This window comes from Heloderma suspectum, chromosome 2 (assembly GCF_057233095.1).
Source record: "Heloderma suspectum isolate Gila_16-S chromosome 2, 16-S_ref, whole genome shotgun sequence".
Lineage (NCBI taxonomy): Eukaryota > Metazoa > Chordata > Lepidosauria > Squamata > Helodermatidae > Heloderma > Heloderma suspectum.
In genome coordinates, this window is record NC_139459.1 from 166,198,921 (window position 1) to 166,213,874 (window position 14,954).

The following is a 14,954-nucleotide window of genomic DNA, read 5'->3' on the forward strand; positions in this document are numbered from 1 at the left end:
AAAACAACAAAGTAAAAGTACCCTGCAAAAGTGCAGCTTCCTCACAGGTAAACTCCAGAGTGGCTGCAGACTGGCCACAATGTCATGTGCTGCAAAGGACCTCCAAACGATCCCAATCCACAGCAAATCACCCATGAAGACAGGCCCCTGATCTAGATGGAGTTGCTCTGCCTGTTAAAGAGCAGGTAAGTAGTTTAGGAGTACTCCTTCCACCCCACATGCCTGTTGCTTGTCCCAAAGCCCCCTTCCCATTAATATGCTTCCTCCTTCTTTCACGTGCCCCAAGCCTTCCTCCTTTTCTCATCTATATATTTTGGATCCCTACACTTTTCTTCCCCTCTATCCCTCTATTTCTGGTTTGTTTGTTTCCCCGCTCCCATCCCAAGCAATTAAAGGGATTTATTCCTTAGAAAGACTGTAGCCCAATCATCTTGGACTCATACATAGGTTAATAAAACCACATGCTTCAAGTCACATTAAGCCCATCATTTTGGAAGTCAGTCCCATTGGACCAAGTGATGTTCAGAACTGGGAGGGAAATCGACCAGCGGCCCACATGTATACTTTTGAAAGGAGTTCCCAACAGTCATTGTTGCCATGACAGCTGGTTGACCAGAGCCAAAGGTTCCAGCCTTGCTTTTTGTTGGGCTGTGAGTGGAAGTGTTTCATCTTTTGTTAGATTTCATTGGTGCAGTTATTGGTGCTGGAGGTGTTTAAATGTATTGACTTGAGACCATCTTAACGTAAGTGGATTTTGACAACTCCACAGCAAAACTTGTTCTCAACTAATGTTTAATCTCCAAACTAGAAAATACAGGTTTATAAGTATGGAGGTTCAAACAGATGGATAACACAAGGGGATTTGGCAGCAAGAAATATTGAGATGGTGGGATACTAGAATGTAGCTCATCAGCATCTTCTCAGACTTTGTTAAGTCTAAAGCTTCACAATCCCACAGGCTTTATTGGTGTCCCTTGACTATGTCTAAAAATGCCTTTCTCTCAGAAATCTTTTATTGCTGATAGAGGAGGCTGAAAACAGTGGCAACCAGGAATGATGCAGAGAAGCAGCCATTTCCTTACACTGACATGGCAAATGCTCTTTCAGCATATACACTACTAGAGGGTGTCCATCACCACTGGCCCTGCTCAACTCCCCTTGCCCAGAATTCTCAAGAGGAAAGATCCTTTTGATATGATAGTGACACACCTGGTTTCAAACCAGGGGTGTGGAACTTGTGGCCCTCCAGATGTTTTGGCCTACAACTCCCAGCATCCCTCACCATTGTCTAAGGTGGCTAGGGCTAATGGAAGTTGTAGGCCAAAACATCTGGATGGCCACAAGTTGCTCACCCGTTTTAAACAAACATGTGTACTACCATGACCTGTGGTTTGAGCGTAAAATGAGGGACTGGTAGCCCCACTGGGGGTCAGGAAGAAATGTTTCATTAGGTCACATGAGCTTACAACCTTGGACAGGATCTGGCTCTCTCTAGGACAGTGGCAGATAAACTTCAGACTTCTCAAAGCTGATTTGCTTTTTACTAGAACCCCCAAATCCACCAACCAGAACCAGGTGCAGAAAATATACATTTAAAAAATGAAAGAACAGGGTGCCTCTGAGCACATCAAGCGTGGGATTTGTTTTCACTACCAGAACTGAACTGAGCTCATAGTCCTTTCACACAGAAGTCCACTCCGGGTTACCTCCCCCACTCCCCCGCAAGCTTTCTTCATTTCAGCAGCTTCAGGCACAATCTTATTCTATCTGTCCTGGGTACTTGTAAGCCTCCAGACTCGGAGGCTTATGAGTATCCAATGTAGAGCGGGAGACACGTTGTGCCTCCTGCTCTGCATTTTAGCTAGACGGACATTTTCGCCCGTCTAGCAGAAGCTTAGGGGAGGGGTAAGCCCTCCCCTCCCGGCCCATCAGCATGCCCCTTTTCCCTCCTTACAAGCTCACATTTGCTCTTGCTGTGAGTGGGCAGGGGAGGGGGAGGGGAGCTCGGACTCTTGGCGCCGAGATTGGAGTACTGTCTCTGGCTTCAGATCCAGGAACTGGAAATATCCTATGTCCCCCAGATGCTGTCTAGGAGCCATAAGATTGTTCCCTCCATTTAGGTGGGAAAAAGTTATTTTGCTGTTGTTACTGTTAAACACTTGGGAGTCAGAGACCCTTACCAGTGTATGCAGATCACCCAGACATCTGCTGGTACATTCTAATCTACCATCTGCCCATCCCCACTTCAGGGTAGGTGCTCTTTGGCTCTTGAGGCCAGGTTTGACACAGAGTTAGGAGGCGGGTTTAAACTCGTTGATATCAACTGGATTTGGGCGTTGGTCTACTGTTTTCTTAACCAGCCCCAGCATGATTCGAGTAGGCTTACAACATATTGCAATTCACAATCTTAAAATCATTTAATAAAACCAATGCACAAGGGGATATTAGATATATAAATCTGAATAAAATATTTCAAGGTATACTTTTGAATGTCTGCACTGCCACAACAGACAGTTGACAGGTCTGGCAGGGCTGAGCTTTCCATTAAGGTGGACTTGTAGAAGCCCTTCATCCTCTTGTATGCCCTCTGTGCTCTTTCTTTTCCCTCTTCCTTCTTTTGGGTCCCTTTGAATATGATGAGGTCATGCTGTATCCAAACTTCAGAGTTGTAGGCTACTTTGCCTAGACTTCCCCCCAATATTATTTATACGATCCTTCACAAGTTCCATTAAGGTGGAACTTTTTGTTTTGTTTTTGTTTTGGTGTTTCATCTGCCAAAACGGGGGGCGGGGAGAGAGATTTACAGTAGAATATAAAATCTGAGTAGTAGGGCACTATCACTTTACAAAACATTTGGGAAGAATTTTAGACATCTGGAGCAGATTTCCTTGGTTTGGGATTGTTTCTAGGTTGGCTTTCTAGCTCCTTTACATCATACAGGATCATTTACAGTTGTGTAAACAGTGCAATACCCTTCCCACTTTCTAGGCCTGGATCAGAGCAGTAATGCCAGGATCTTGCAGTCCCTACCAAGTCCTGCTCTGCCAGTTAGATTTGGGACCAGTTCTTCATTCCAGGTCTAGGAGTGTGCCCTAAGTAGAGTCCCCCTTCTAAGGACTCTCTTGGAGGCTGTACAGCAGACTTCGTAAATACCTTAATGCTCTCTCTTCTTTGTTACTGGTTACTTTGTTACTGGTTACTGAATAAGTTCAAACGCTTTAAATATCTGATTATTGTTTAGCAACCTTTGTCCAATGTTGGACCAGAATTTGACTGGTCAATTGACCACTTTTTTTTGAACTGGTCAAATGTCAAACCTAATATTGTATTCTAGTAATTTATTTATCAACCAAGCTGTACAAATATTAGAATAGGAACATTCCTGGCAGAATAGATTTCAATCTAACACTCATAGCACCAAAGGAAGATGGGGAAAACAAGAAAAGAGTTCAACTACATTTATCTGATATATAATACAATGACTAGGTGGAATGGCCACTAATGGACTCTGTTTTGGGAAAAGAGGAGGCAGGCAAATAGTATTTGAGCCAATGGAGAGGAATTAATTTGTCTTTCCCTCTTTTTCTGACAGCTGCCATAATTTCTATATGTTTGCTCTTATAAATGTATGTAATTTTAAAATTATTAATTGCCTGCGGTAAAGCTTTAGAAAAAAAACAGCAGGTGGCACTCTATAACCACTGATCTCCAGATCAGATGTGACAGGCAAACAAATAAACACAAGAAAGAAAATGCAATGTAGGAGTTCATTGTGATTCGGCCCAATGAAATAAATAGGCTCATGCAGCATTAACACTGGGCCTGTTCACACTGGGTTACATGCCATGCACAAGTTGTTTCCAATATGCAATCTACAATCGGCCTGATCGTAGGTTGCTTCATGATGTGTGGACCTGGACACTATGGGTTATTTGTGTGTTAAACAACCCAAAGTTAACCTAAGAACTAATCACAGGTTAACTTTGGGTTTTTTAACCCACAAACAACCCATAGTGTCCAGGTTCGCATGTCACAAAGCAACCTACGATCAGGCCAATCGGAAGTTGCATATTCAAAGCAGCAGCCACATGCACATGGCACGCTGTTACATGTGAACCAGGTATATGTCAGTTTGAGGCCAGGATCTTCATGCAGGACTGGGTATTCTCTGGGCTTAACAGAAAACATTCTGCTCCAAGGTAACCCAGTCATTGTACATTGTTGAATCTACATGAAGAAACGCTGAATTCTGCAACCTGCATTTATTATCCAAGTTGGACATACTGGCATATTTTCCAATTTTGCATAATTTAGTCTGCATTGTTTAGTACCACCTCTGCTACTTAAAAGAAGAGGCAACACATTATGCAGGACACTGGATATGCTTCCCTCTCCTTCAGCCAGAGGAAACATTATCCAGCCACTTCACTGGCTTCTGAGCTTTTCCCAGGCATTGCCACACTCTTCCAAGTATATTTTCACTACCACAAGGAGTAGAAACTTGCTTTTAAAAAGAAAAGAAAAAGGGCTATCAATATGCAGATGACACCCAGCTCTACCTGTCCTTTTCAACTGTTCTGGGTGAGACAGTGGGTGATCTGAACCAGTGTCTGGGCACAGTAATGGACTGGATGAGGGCCAATAGACTGAGACTCAACCCAGATACGTTAGAGGAGTTGTTAGTGGATGGCTAACATTTGTTAGTGGATGGCTAATCATCCCAGTTGAATGATTTGGAGGTTCAACCTGGTTTGGAGGGGGTTGCACTCCCCCTGAAACATCAGGCTCATCGTTTGGGAGTGCTCATGAATCTAGCACTGTCACCTTGATGGCTCAGAGTGCCTTTTATCAGCTTAGGGTGATATATCAGCTGTGACCCTATCTTGACAGAGATAGCCTTGCTGTAGTTATCCAGATTCTGGTAACCTCCTTGTGGGATTACTGCAGTGCATTACATGTGGGGCGCTTTTGAAAACAGTATGAACACTTCAGTTAGTCCAAAGTAGTGCAGCAAGATTGCTGCCTTCACTTACTTACACTCACACACCCAGCTTTAGGGGTGCTTGTAGTTAAACAGTGGTAGGTAGCCTTCTCTGATGATGTGTATAAGAGCACTAATAAAGATGATTTGAACTTCTTTTAAACTGGCTCTAGCCTGCATTTATTGCCTCTAATGCTAAATGCTGTGTTGCCACGCTTTCTCTGTATAAAGTAATTCTGCTGTAAGTCACACCAGAATTTCCAACAGAGAAATAACTTTATTAGGAACAACCAAAATGTGCAAAAATGTGCAAGCTTTTGGGTTGTCCGGAATGCTTCATCAGGCTAGGCGGTACAAAAAGCAGGGGATGGGGGAAGAAACAGAAACATTTTTGTTTCTGTTCCTATCTCCTACTTTCTACCAGATGTGGAACAGTGTGCATGATTGATACTTCTAAGCATTAGAGGTAGATAAGGCCTCCATTTCATGCATCTCTGCTTATGACATCACAGTTTTCACCCAGCCCATGCTGTCAGTCACTTCATCCTGTGCTGAACTGATTTTGTGGTTTTGAATAGCCATGGGCTGAAGTCAGCCTGGATTTTACTTAAATTTGTGTGGGGTGCCAAAAGCCCAGTCAAATCCATGGTAATGCAATCATGCAAGCGTCTCACCAACAACTCACATATCTGAAAGGCAGCATGGACTGATGTTAAAAATGAAGCTGTTACAGGCTTGACCCAGTTGTGGGAATTGGGTAAATCATTACAGCACAAAGAGCTGACTTTGGACTGCATTGTCACTGGCTAACTAAACAGAGACGGGGGCTATCCCACAGTTGCAAAGAGGATGCCTGCCCATTGTTAAGGGAGCAGATTGAGAAAATACGTATTGTTATGTGGAGAGAGTGAGGGATTAAGGAGCAGAAAATTAATGGGAAAGAACATTTTGTTATTAATGCTTCACATCAGTGGAAGCAGTTAAACTTTAAGCACCCTGCATAGAATTGAGCTGTTCCTTTTGCAGGCATGAGAGCTGTTGCACTGGGGCTTATGCCTGAGAAGACTTGTTTAGAATTGAGTTGTGCTTCGCCCTTAGCCCTCCCCACTGCTGCAGTGTGGCCCCTGAGACCCTTCCCAAACTGGAATTCAACCCCTGAGCTGAAAAAGATTCCCCACTGATCTATATGAAACTGCTAGGAGAGCCTATCCAGGGGTGTGGATGTTATCAATAAGCAGATAGCACCGAGCTCTGCCTGTTCTTTTCAGCTAAACTAGGTGAGGCAGTGGGTGTTCTGGACCAGTGTCTGGGCACAGAAATGGACTGGATGAGGGACAATAGATGGAGGGAGCAATTCTATGGCCACTATACAGCAGCTAGATGGCCACAGGATATCTGTTTTTCTGGGAACCAACCTCAGATCCTGCACTCTGAGGTCGGTTCCTGGAGAACTGACCTCCCCCCAATTCCACGCTGCCTCCAAGGCAGGGCGGAGCAGCCCTGTCCTCCGCACTCGCAAGAGGAGTGCGGAGTGGCCAGAAAGGGGCATTCCTGGAGGGCGTTCCAGGGCAGGGAGGGTGGAAATACCTGTACAACACATCCAGTGTATCCTACAGCAGCCTCCTCCCTTGCTCAGCCCTCCCGTGGCTAGACAGCCACAATCAGCTGTCTAGCCAAAAATGCAGGGCAGGAGAAGCACAGACGGAATGATCCCCTCTGCGCTTCTCCTGCCCTGCATTGGAGAGGCAGCCGCCTATCTGAATAGGATTGCACCCTAAGACTCAACCCAGATATGTTAGAGGAGGTGTTAGTGGATGGCTGTCTGCCCAGTTGAATGGTTTGGAGGCTCAACCTGGTTTGGAGGGGGTTGCACTCCTCCTGAAACATCAGGCTCATAGTTTGGGAGTGCTCATGGATTCAGCACTGTCACCTTGATGGCTCAGAGTGCCTTTCATCAGCTGCGGTTCATATATCAGCCGCAACCCTGTCTTGACAGAGATAGCCTTGCTACAGTTATCCAGATTCTGGTAACCTCCTTGTTGGATTACTTCAGTGCATTACATATGGGGCTGCTTTTGAAAACAGTATGAAAACTTAAGTTAGTCCAAAATAGTGCAGCCAGGTTGCTAACTGGGACTAAACAGTATCATAATACGGCAGTGCTCTGCCACCTGCACTGGCTGCTGGTCTGTTTCTGGGCCCAATTCAGAGTGATGGTACTAACCTTTAAGGCCTTAAACAGCTTGGGCCAGTTTACCTGAAGGTAAACTGTTTGTTTATGTATGTATGTTTAGGGCCTCAGTGTAAAAACATGTTTGTGCTTCTTAGGTCCTAGCACTGCTGTTACCCTCTGCTTTTGGTTTTTCCTTTGATTTTATTCTGTGACTGTCTTAATTTGTATTTGATTTTACATTGGCCCATTCACATGTAACAGCAGCAAGTTGTGGGTTAATTAACCCACAATTTGCCATGGCATGTGTCAGGTGCACGCTGCCGCTATTGTAGGTTAAGAGTGGGTTGTTTAACCCAGGATTAACTCATATTTTTAGGGTTTGGACGTCACAGAGCAACTTCCAGTTGGGTTAATCAGAGGTTGCATATGCAAAATGGGGATGGCATATGCCTGGCATACACCACAGCAAATTGTGTGTTAATTAATTAACCCACAACAAGCAGTTGGTTACCTGCAAGCAAAGTGCGGAGAAAAAGCAAATCTAACTAAAGCAGTTGGCTTTATGGACATAAATAAACTCCCAACTTTGAAGTACAGTGAAAACTGTTGTTATTTTTGGAATCTGCATGTCAAAAGCTTTCTGGTGAAGTGTGTTTCATGAGAATAGGTCAACTGGAAGGCAGTCAAAAAGGGATGACCAACTAACTCCTGACTTTGAATGATATATGTAAGATTTGCCACCATTACATACAAACTGGGTCATTATGTTTTATTGTCCTTATATTTTATAGTTTTACCTTTATGTTGTGACCCACCCAAACAGCTCCAGCTATTGGGCAATATAGAAAAAAGTAAATAAAATAAATAATACTTTTATTAGGACCAACTCAAATGTCACAAAGTAGCGAGCAAGCTTTTGAGTTCTCCAGAATTCTTCATCCAGTTGGATGTTAAGCAAAACAAGACAGGGGGAGGGAAGAGAAAATTCTGGGCATAGTGTTGGAGCCCAAAGCCTACAGTTTGTAAGAGTTTTAAGATGGAATGCAGTAGATGTGTTAGGCAGATTTATGATGTAATCCTATACATGTCTACTCTGAATAAGTCCCACTGAGTTCTATAAGGCTAACTCCTAGGTAAGTGGGTACAGGATTTCAGGTTTAATTGGATTAGCCCCTGCTAGATGCAAACTGATTTCAGAATGTAGAGACTGCTGGGACAAAGAAACAACATTGGCTGTTTCCCCATATTTTGAAAATATAAAATCTACCCGTTACTTGGATTTGTCTCCAGCTCAGATCAGAACACATGGGTCCCTTGCGGGACAGAGCACAGAAGTAAAGAGAAACATGGTAGTCTTTATATTGGCAAACCTGGAGATTAATGTTAGGAGTTGCATTAGGTAAAAGGAATCAATAGAGGCCAAGATGGATGGTATTACCTAGTGGCTGAAGGGCATGCAACCCACTCAGAATTAAGTCCAGTCTTCAGCTGGTACAAGATCAACTTCCTCCAGTTTTAAGATCCCACTTCTGGGTAATTTAGGGCACAATCCTATGCATGTTTAGACAGAAAAAAATCCTGCAACTCCCAGGATTTTCCAGCTATCCATGTTGGCTTGGGTATGCTGTGAGTTGTAGGACTTCTTTTCTCTCTAAACATGCATAGGATTGCACCCTTACCTAATCAAGTATAATATGATAGGGTAAATCACTAAGGCTAATTCACTAGGATTGTGCCCTTAACCAATCATAACATGATGCAATAAATCATGATAGGATAAATCTGTCCTTTGAAATTAATACATTTAAAACAACAACAATCCCACTTCTGGATGACTGAATTTGGTGTTCTCCAAAACATACAAAAAGCAGAGGTAACACTACTGATCACTGGGGGAAAATGCTGATCCTTCGCTTATCTTTATCTTTTTGTATGGGTGAAATTGAAGGCCACATCTGGTGTATCTCTTAATACTTTGAGATGTTAAGTTGATGCCCATCCCCTCCCCAGTGTTTTCCTTGTGTTTATTTTCAATCTGGTTTTGCTTCTCTATAATAGTAGACATGCGGTTTGGACATTCCAGCTAAACTTGGCTCCCTTGCCAAGAATGCACCACTGTTATTGTAGGGGCTGCCCACAAACACTTGTCTAACAAGCCCAAGTTTTGAAGCGGTAGGATTGGGCAACATATCAAAGCAATACATTTATGAGAGTATTTATTGGGGAGCGTGGTGGGGGGAATGCTCATGACACATGCGGAAACATCCCTTTAAAATTCCTTCAAAATGCACCAGTTTCCTCTTTGTCCACAAGTTGGCGCTGTTTATACTCTAAGCCAGCCTGTCTTCCTTTGTTCCCTAGCTCTGCCTTGCCCAGCTTGGTGTCCTCTGGATGTATTGGACTACAGTTCCCAGAATCTCCCAGCCAACTCTGCATAGCTGGCTGGGGGATTTTGGGAGCTGTAATCTAATATACCTGGAGGACACCAGCTTGGGGAAGGCTGCTCTAGCTACACTTTGAGGGGAAGAGAGTTCCAGCCCTTTCCCCAATTTTGTGAAGGGGAGCAGCTTTCATCTGGAAAACAGCATATGGGGAAAGTCTTACCTCCAGCATGGTGGTCCCAGTCTAAATCCTTATCCAGATGCCTTTAATAGGAATTTAAAGGCACAGAAGATCCAGGCACAATTTTCGGTTGTCTCCTCTGGTTGTCCCCTGGGCTGCAGGGTCAGACCTACCATTGGGGACTGTGAGGCAGCTGCCTTGGGCAGCAGATTTTGGATGTCATTAAAGTGAAGCAAAGTAAGAATGCCATTTGGATTTTCCAACTCTGGTGCCAAATTGTCTTCTGAGCCCCTCTGGGTGATCTCATACATATTTTATGCCCTCATACTACTTATATCAGTTTTCAAATAGTAATATAATTCTGCCTACCAAGCAAATAATGTGGCCATGTGCTTTCTATCTCACCCCAAAACACTGATCTGCCCAGTAACTCCCAGTACTCCTTTCTGGAATGATCTAGGCATTTAGTCTTCAAGCAAATGGTCCAGATCAGTGTTCTTGCATATGTACAAACAGAAATCCATTACTTTCACAACTTCTGTCTCCTCAAACCATCTCTAAAGAAACAGAACAATCTTTTTATTAGAGAATGCATAAACTAAATGATAGGCAATTAAGCAGTGTATATCATTCCCAGGAAATGTGGGTGAGTACATAGGAGAGTTTGGTGGGGAACAATAACAAGTTTGCTTGTGGAGCCCTTGAAGAATGTGGCCTGTTGGGCTACCACACATGGCAGGGCCTTTTCTGTGGTGCCACCCTGGCTGTGGAACCCTTTTCTGAAAAGAGATTTGTCTATCCCCAATGCTGTTGTCATTTGGGTGGTAGTTAAAGACATTAAGGGAGCAATCCTACGGACCCTAAACAGCATCTGGGGGGCCATAGGATATTTCGGATTCTTGGACCCAATGTCGGAGACAGTGCTCTGACCTCAGGTTGGGGAATTTGCATTCCCCACCCCCTCACAGCTGGCATGGAGAAAACCATGCTGGCTGCCTCTCCGAAGTCAGAAAAGTGACCTCAGGGAGGGGGTTGCCGTTCCAGTGGATGGGGAGGGGAGGGGAGGGGAGGGGCCAGGTTATGCTCTATCCCCAGCCCTCTTCAGCCTCTTTCCCTCCCCAGCTAGATGGGTGAAAAAGCTAACATGCAGAGTGGGAGGCACAGCAGAGGCAACAATCACCTCCACTGCACCTCTGGCTCTGCATTGGATACTCATAAGCTTCTGAGTTTGGAGGCTTACAAGCACTGATGGTGCAATTCATAGGGCTGCGCCCTTATTTGTGCAGGCTTTCAGGGTATAGGCAAGTGCTCTTTGACTGATTGAATTGATGGCTTTCTTGTATCTTACTATATGTTTGTGATTTTGGAGTCATAATTTTAATGTTATCTGGTGTATTGTGTTTTATATAGGTTGTTAGCAGCCCTGCGCTCTTTATGAGGAACGGTGGGACATTAATCAAATAAATCATTTAACGTTACAGAAACCTTTTTTGACTGATTGCCTTATCTACTGGAGGCACAAATGTGCGTCCAATAATACATAACTTGTTACTGTTGGCATGCATGTCCTTCCCCAGGTGAAGGGGTGACAGCTCTAAGAATCCGAGGCAGTAGCGAGTGTCCAAAGACAGAGGCCAGGCCAGTGGGGCTGGACTATTCTTCTTCTGCTGTTTGCAGCCTCTGATTGTGGGTCCTTACAATGGGAGTACCAAGCCCAGGCCAGGGGTCCTCTGAGGGTGGCACCCAGGCATCATTACCATAAGTTTTGAATCACCTTCCTAGGTAAAAGAAGCCCTGTTTCATTGTAAATCAGTGTTTTAATAGTGATATCAACTGATCCATTTTCCCTTTAGGAAATATCTAAAGCACAAATGGGAGACTTTATTTAAATTCATTCTTCTCTTAGGCTGCAATCCTATGCACATTTACCTGGGAGAAAGCCACATTGAAAACAATGGAACTTACTTCTGAGTAGACCTGTATAGGATTGCACTGTATTGCCTTGATGTTCAGTCCACTTTATGGAGAGATGGACCAGTATGGTTTGCTTGGATGTGGATTTAAATACCACTTGATTGGGCTTGGATTTGGGTTTAAATCCCAGCTCAGCCATGAATCACTTCACTCTAGCAGCATAACACAGATTCCTCCATGGATTCCCTCCGGTGCATGGTGGACAAGGCACTGTCTTCCACACACAGGCAAAGCGGAGAAGCAGAATTTGATATTTTGGTAGGGGAGGGAGAATTAAATATGAAATCGGGGTTGATGGGTCTTAAGGCTATACTTTTAACTCGTGATTTAAACGAGAGATAAAAACTGTGGCTTTCGCTCTGGTTGACTCCATGGGTGAATCAGGGAAAGCTGTACCATTATGGAAATTAGGGGCAAGGCGAACATGATGATGTCACTTTATCTACCCTGTATTTTAATGGGCAGACTTAGAACTTGAAATGCTTGCTTCAGTAAGTTTGGGAAGGCGAACTTCCGGCTGGATTGTGTCCTGTTGGTCATTTCGGACCATTCCCCAGGTGTGGCGGCACCCAGAACCCGCCACCTGACCTTGTCTCGTGCCTGGGGCCGTCCCTGAGCCGCCAAGGTTGGGCCGGCGCGTCCGTGCCTGCACGGGAGGGCGAAATTCAGCAAGACGGTTTTCCCCCCGTCCCGTCCGCGGCTCCCTTTTGCGCCGCGTCGGGATCGCTCTCCGGCCCTGGGTAGATAACGCTCCTGAGGATGGCCCACGGAGAGTGCAGGGAGAGGGGGCCCCCGAAGGCTGCCCCCCTCGCCCGTCCTCCCACCTCCGTCGATCATTGTAGCTCTCGCCTCCCAGGAGCTGGATCAGCTGCCGCCGCCTCTAGCCACGTTTACTGGGGAGGAAGCGCGACGGGGCCCTGGGGGCTTCCTCCCGAGTCCGCGGGAAGAGTCGGATCGCAGCTCCTTCCTTCCCTTCCTTCCTTCCGCGCTCTTTCCAGGAGTTCAGCCCTGCGGGACAGAGGGCGGAGCGGCTGCTGGTTCGCTGGGAGAAAGTGAAAACAGCGGCGGCGGAGCTTGGGGGCAGCGAGTGCGCGACGGGCCGCTTCGCTTTCTCGCCTCCGTTCTGGAGCCGGCGCCGCAGGTACACGAGCGGCTTGGAGAGGAGGAGCGGCCTGCTGGGTCTCTGCCCCGAAGCAACTGCCTCCCGCTAACGCCCCACGCCTCGACACGGCTCTGTGCCTCTCCTCTCACCGCCGGGGCTGGGTAAGAGACCCTGAGAAGAGCCTTGCCATACGCCTCCGCGGTTGGGGCGGCGGTGCTGTTCTGGTTCGGTACTCTAGGCGCCAGCAACCGAGCTGCTTGGACGCGCGCTGCCCCCTTCCTTGTTGTACTTTGCCCTCTCCTTTGCCACGCCTCTGGAAAGGGGGCGGAATCTCTAAGGGCCCCTCCAAAACAACCCCTGGGCAATCTGCCCTTCTGCCTCTGCAGCAGGGCTGCTTGTTTCCCCCCAGGATCTCAGAGCTGGGAACATTCCTCCGTCCTGCTCTTGATGGGAAAAAGCCGAGTTTGTTTGTCTGTTTTTGTTCCTTGCCAGGCTGCCTGCCCCTCCCCTCCCCGCAACTCACAAGAGGCCTGGAATCCAGAGGGACACTGGCACCCTCCTCTTGGACCTTGCCAAGCTGGAGCCAAGATAAATGCTCTGCCACATCCCCATGCTCAAGGGCTGGACTTCACCCCATCCTGCTACCCACACCAGGGACTAGAAGTCTGGATCCTTCCTCATTTTGCTGCCAGGAACCGGTGGCTGAAACCCAGCTGATCTCTTCACCTGGGAACCAAGGCTCTGGAGTCTGAGTTCCTTGCAGGGGCTAAGTAACTGGATCCAGCCTGATCCCACAGGGGCAAGTTGACCTGAAGAGATCATGCAAAAAGAGCACGCTGGACTCCTGAATGTTCCGCCCCAGCAGCGTTCGGGGTGGCCTCAAGACGGAGATGTCCGGGTGACCGTGCGGAGCTCGAGATGTGGCTTGCCTAGCGACTTTAGCGCTCGGAGAGTTCCGCTGAGGAAGACCTTGGTGGCTTTGGATATCCTGTGCCTCTTTGTGGGTGAGTGGGGCAGGAAGGGGTGGGCACACGGAGGTTCTGGCATTTCCAAATACAAGCTTCTACAACACAGGGTGAATTCAGATAACCATTTACCAAGGGGCAGCTTGCCATGCGATCGCCTGGAATGGCCCCACCAAGGAAAACATTACTAAATTTCTGCTTCTGGGAATGGGAAGCATCCGTAGAACAGTAAAATTCACCCCTCAGCAACAGAGGTGGTGGGCCCTCTTACCCCATGCACACTGTGACAACTTGCCCGCTGGTAAATGGTTGTCTGTCTTCTCATATGATTTCATTCCTCTGAACCACTGGAAAGCAGGAAACCGTGCTGCACACCAATTAGGCTTCTTAGGCTGAAAGCCTGAATCCAGCCAAAGGCTGAGTCGCTCTAATCCCCCTAATTGGTAATTTGCAATTGCTTAATTTGTAGTTTGTGTTGCAGTTCACAGCTTGGTACTTCATTTAGCCTTCCGATATTTATATATCTGGTGCGATGCCGCATCAAGCTTGTGTTGAGAAAACAAGGTAGCCAGTCCTGGATTCTCCTAGCAAGTCCGCCAAACTGCCAGTTCTGCAAACAGGAAGCACCCTCTCTAAATTAGAAATTTGCGGTCCAGATCTCTGCTTGGATATTCATTTAATCCACGGAGCACTCTGGTCCAGCCCTTAGCATCCCCCCCCGGGGGGGGGAACAAGACAAGATGGTGCAGCTCTGAAACACAGCTATTCGTGGCTGTGTTATGGAATCCAGGTTGTGGGCAGAATCATGTCTCCAATCTAATTCCTCTGCATTTAGCTCAGCTTTAATATGAATAAGCTGTTAAAAGTTATCTGTCTGGGAGTCAGGCTTGTGAGACTTAGTAGCAGCAAAGTTCACTTCCACCCTTTTGCCTGGTGCTCTGCCAGAGGCTGCTGTTGGGAAAGGAGCTCAGAATTTGATGGCCATACTGCTTCCTTCTGGATATCTGGAGGCCATGTGGATGAATCAAGAGGGATTGTAGTGGATGGCCTCTCGCTCACTGGCTGTTCCATTCTGGAAGCCATTGCATGAACATATGAGGAGGAGTTACTAGATTCAAATCTGCTGACACAAAAAAATGATCAGTTCTGCGATTTTTTATGCATTCCTGTCTGTTGGAATCTAGTCCTGCCTGACAG

The 14,954-nt window shown here is 46.3% G+C and overlaps 1 protein-coding gene across 1 annotated transcript in view; it reads left to right on the forward strand.

Moving 5' to 3' along the window:
- LOC146353128 (phospholipid phosphatase 3-like) overlaps window positions 1-14,954 on the forward strand; it is a 62,503-nt gene that overhangs the window by 20,697 nt on the left and 26,852 nt on the right. Inside the window, exons 2-3 of the mRNA XM_084835756.1 lie at window positions 12,689-12,953; window positions 13,285-13,796. Of these exons, the coding sequence (XP_084691882.1) occupies window positions 13,613-13,796 (184 nt within the window). The 5' untranslated portion in view covers window positions 12,689-12,953; window positions 13,285-13,612. The remainder of the gene's footprint in view (window positions 1-12,688; window positions 12,954-13,284; window positions 13,797-14,954) is intronic.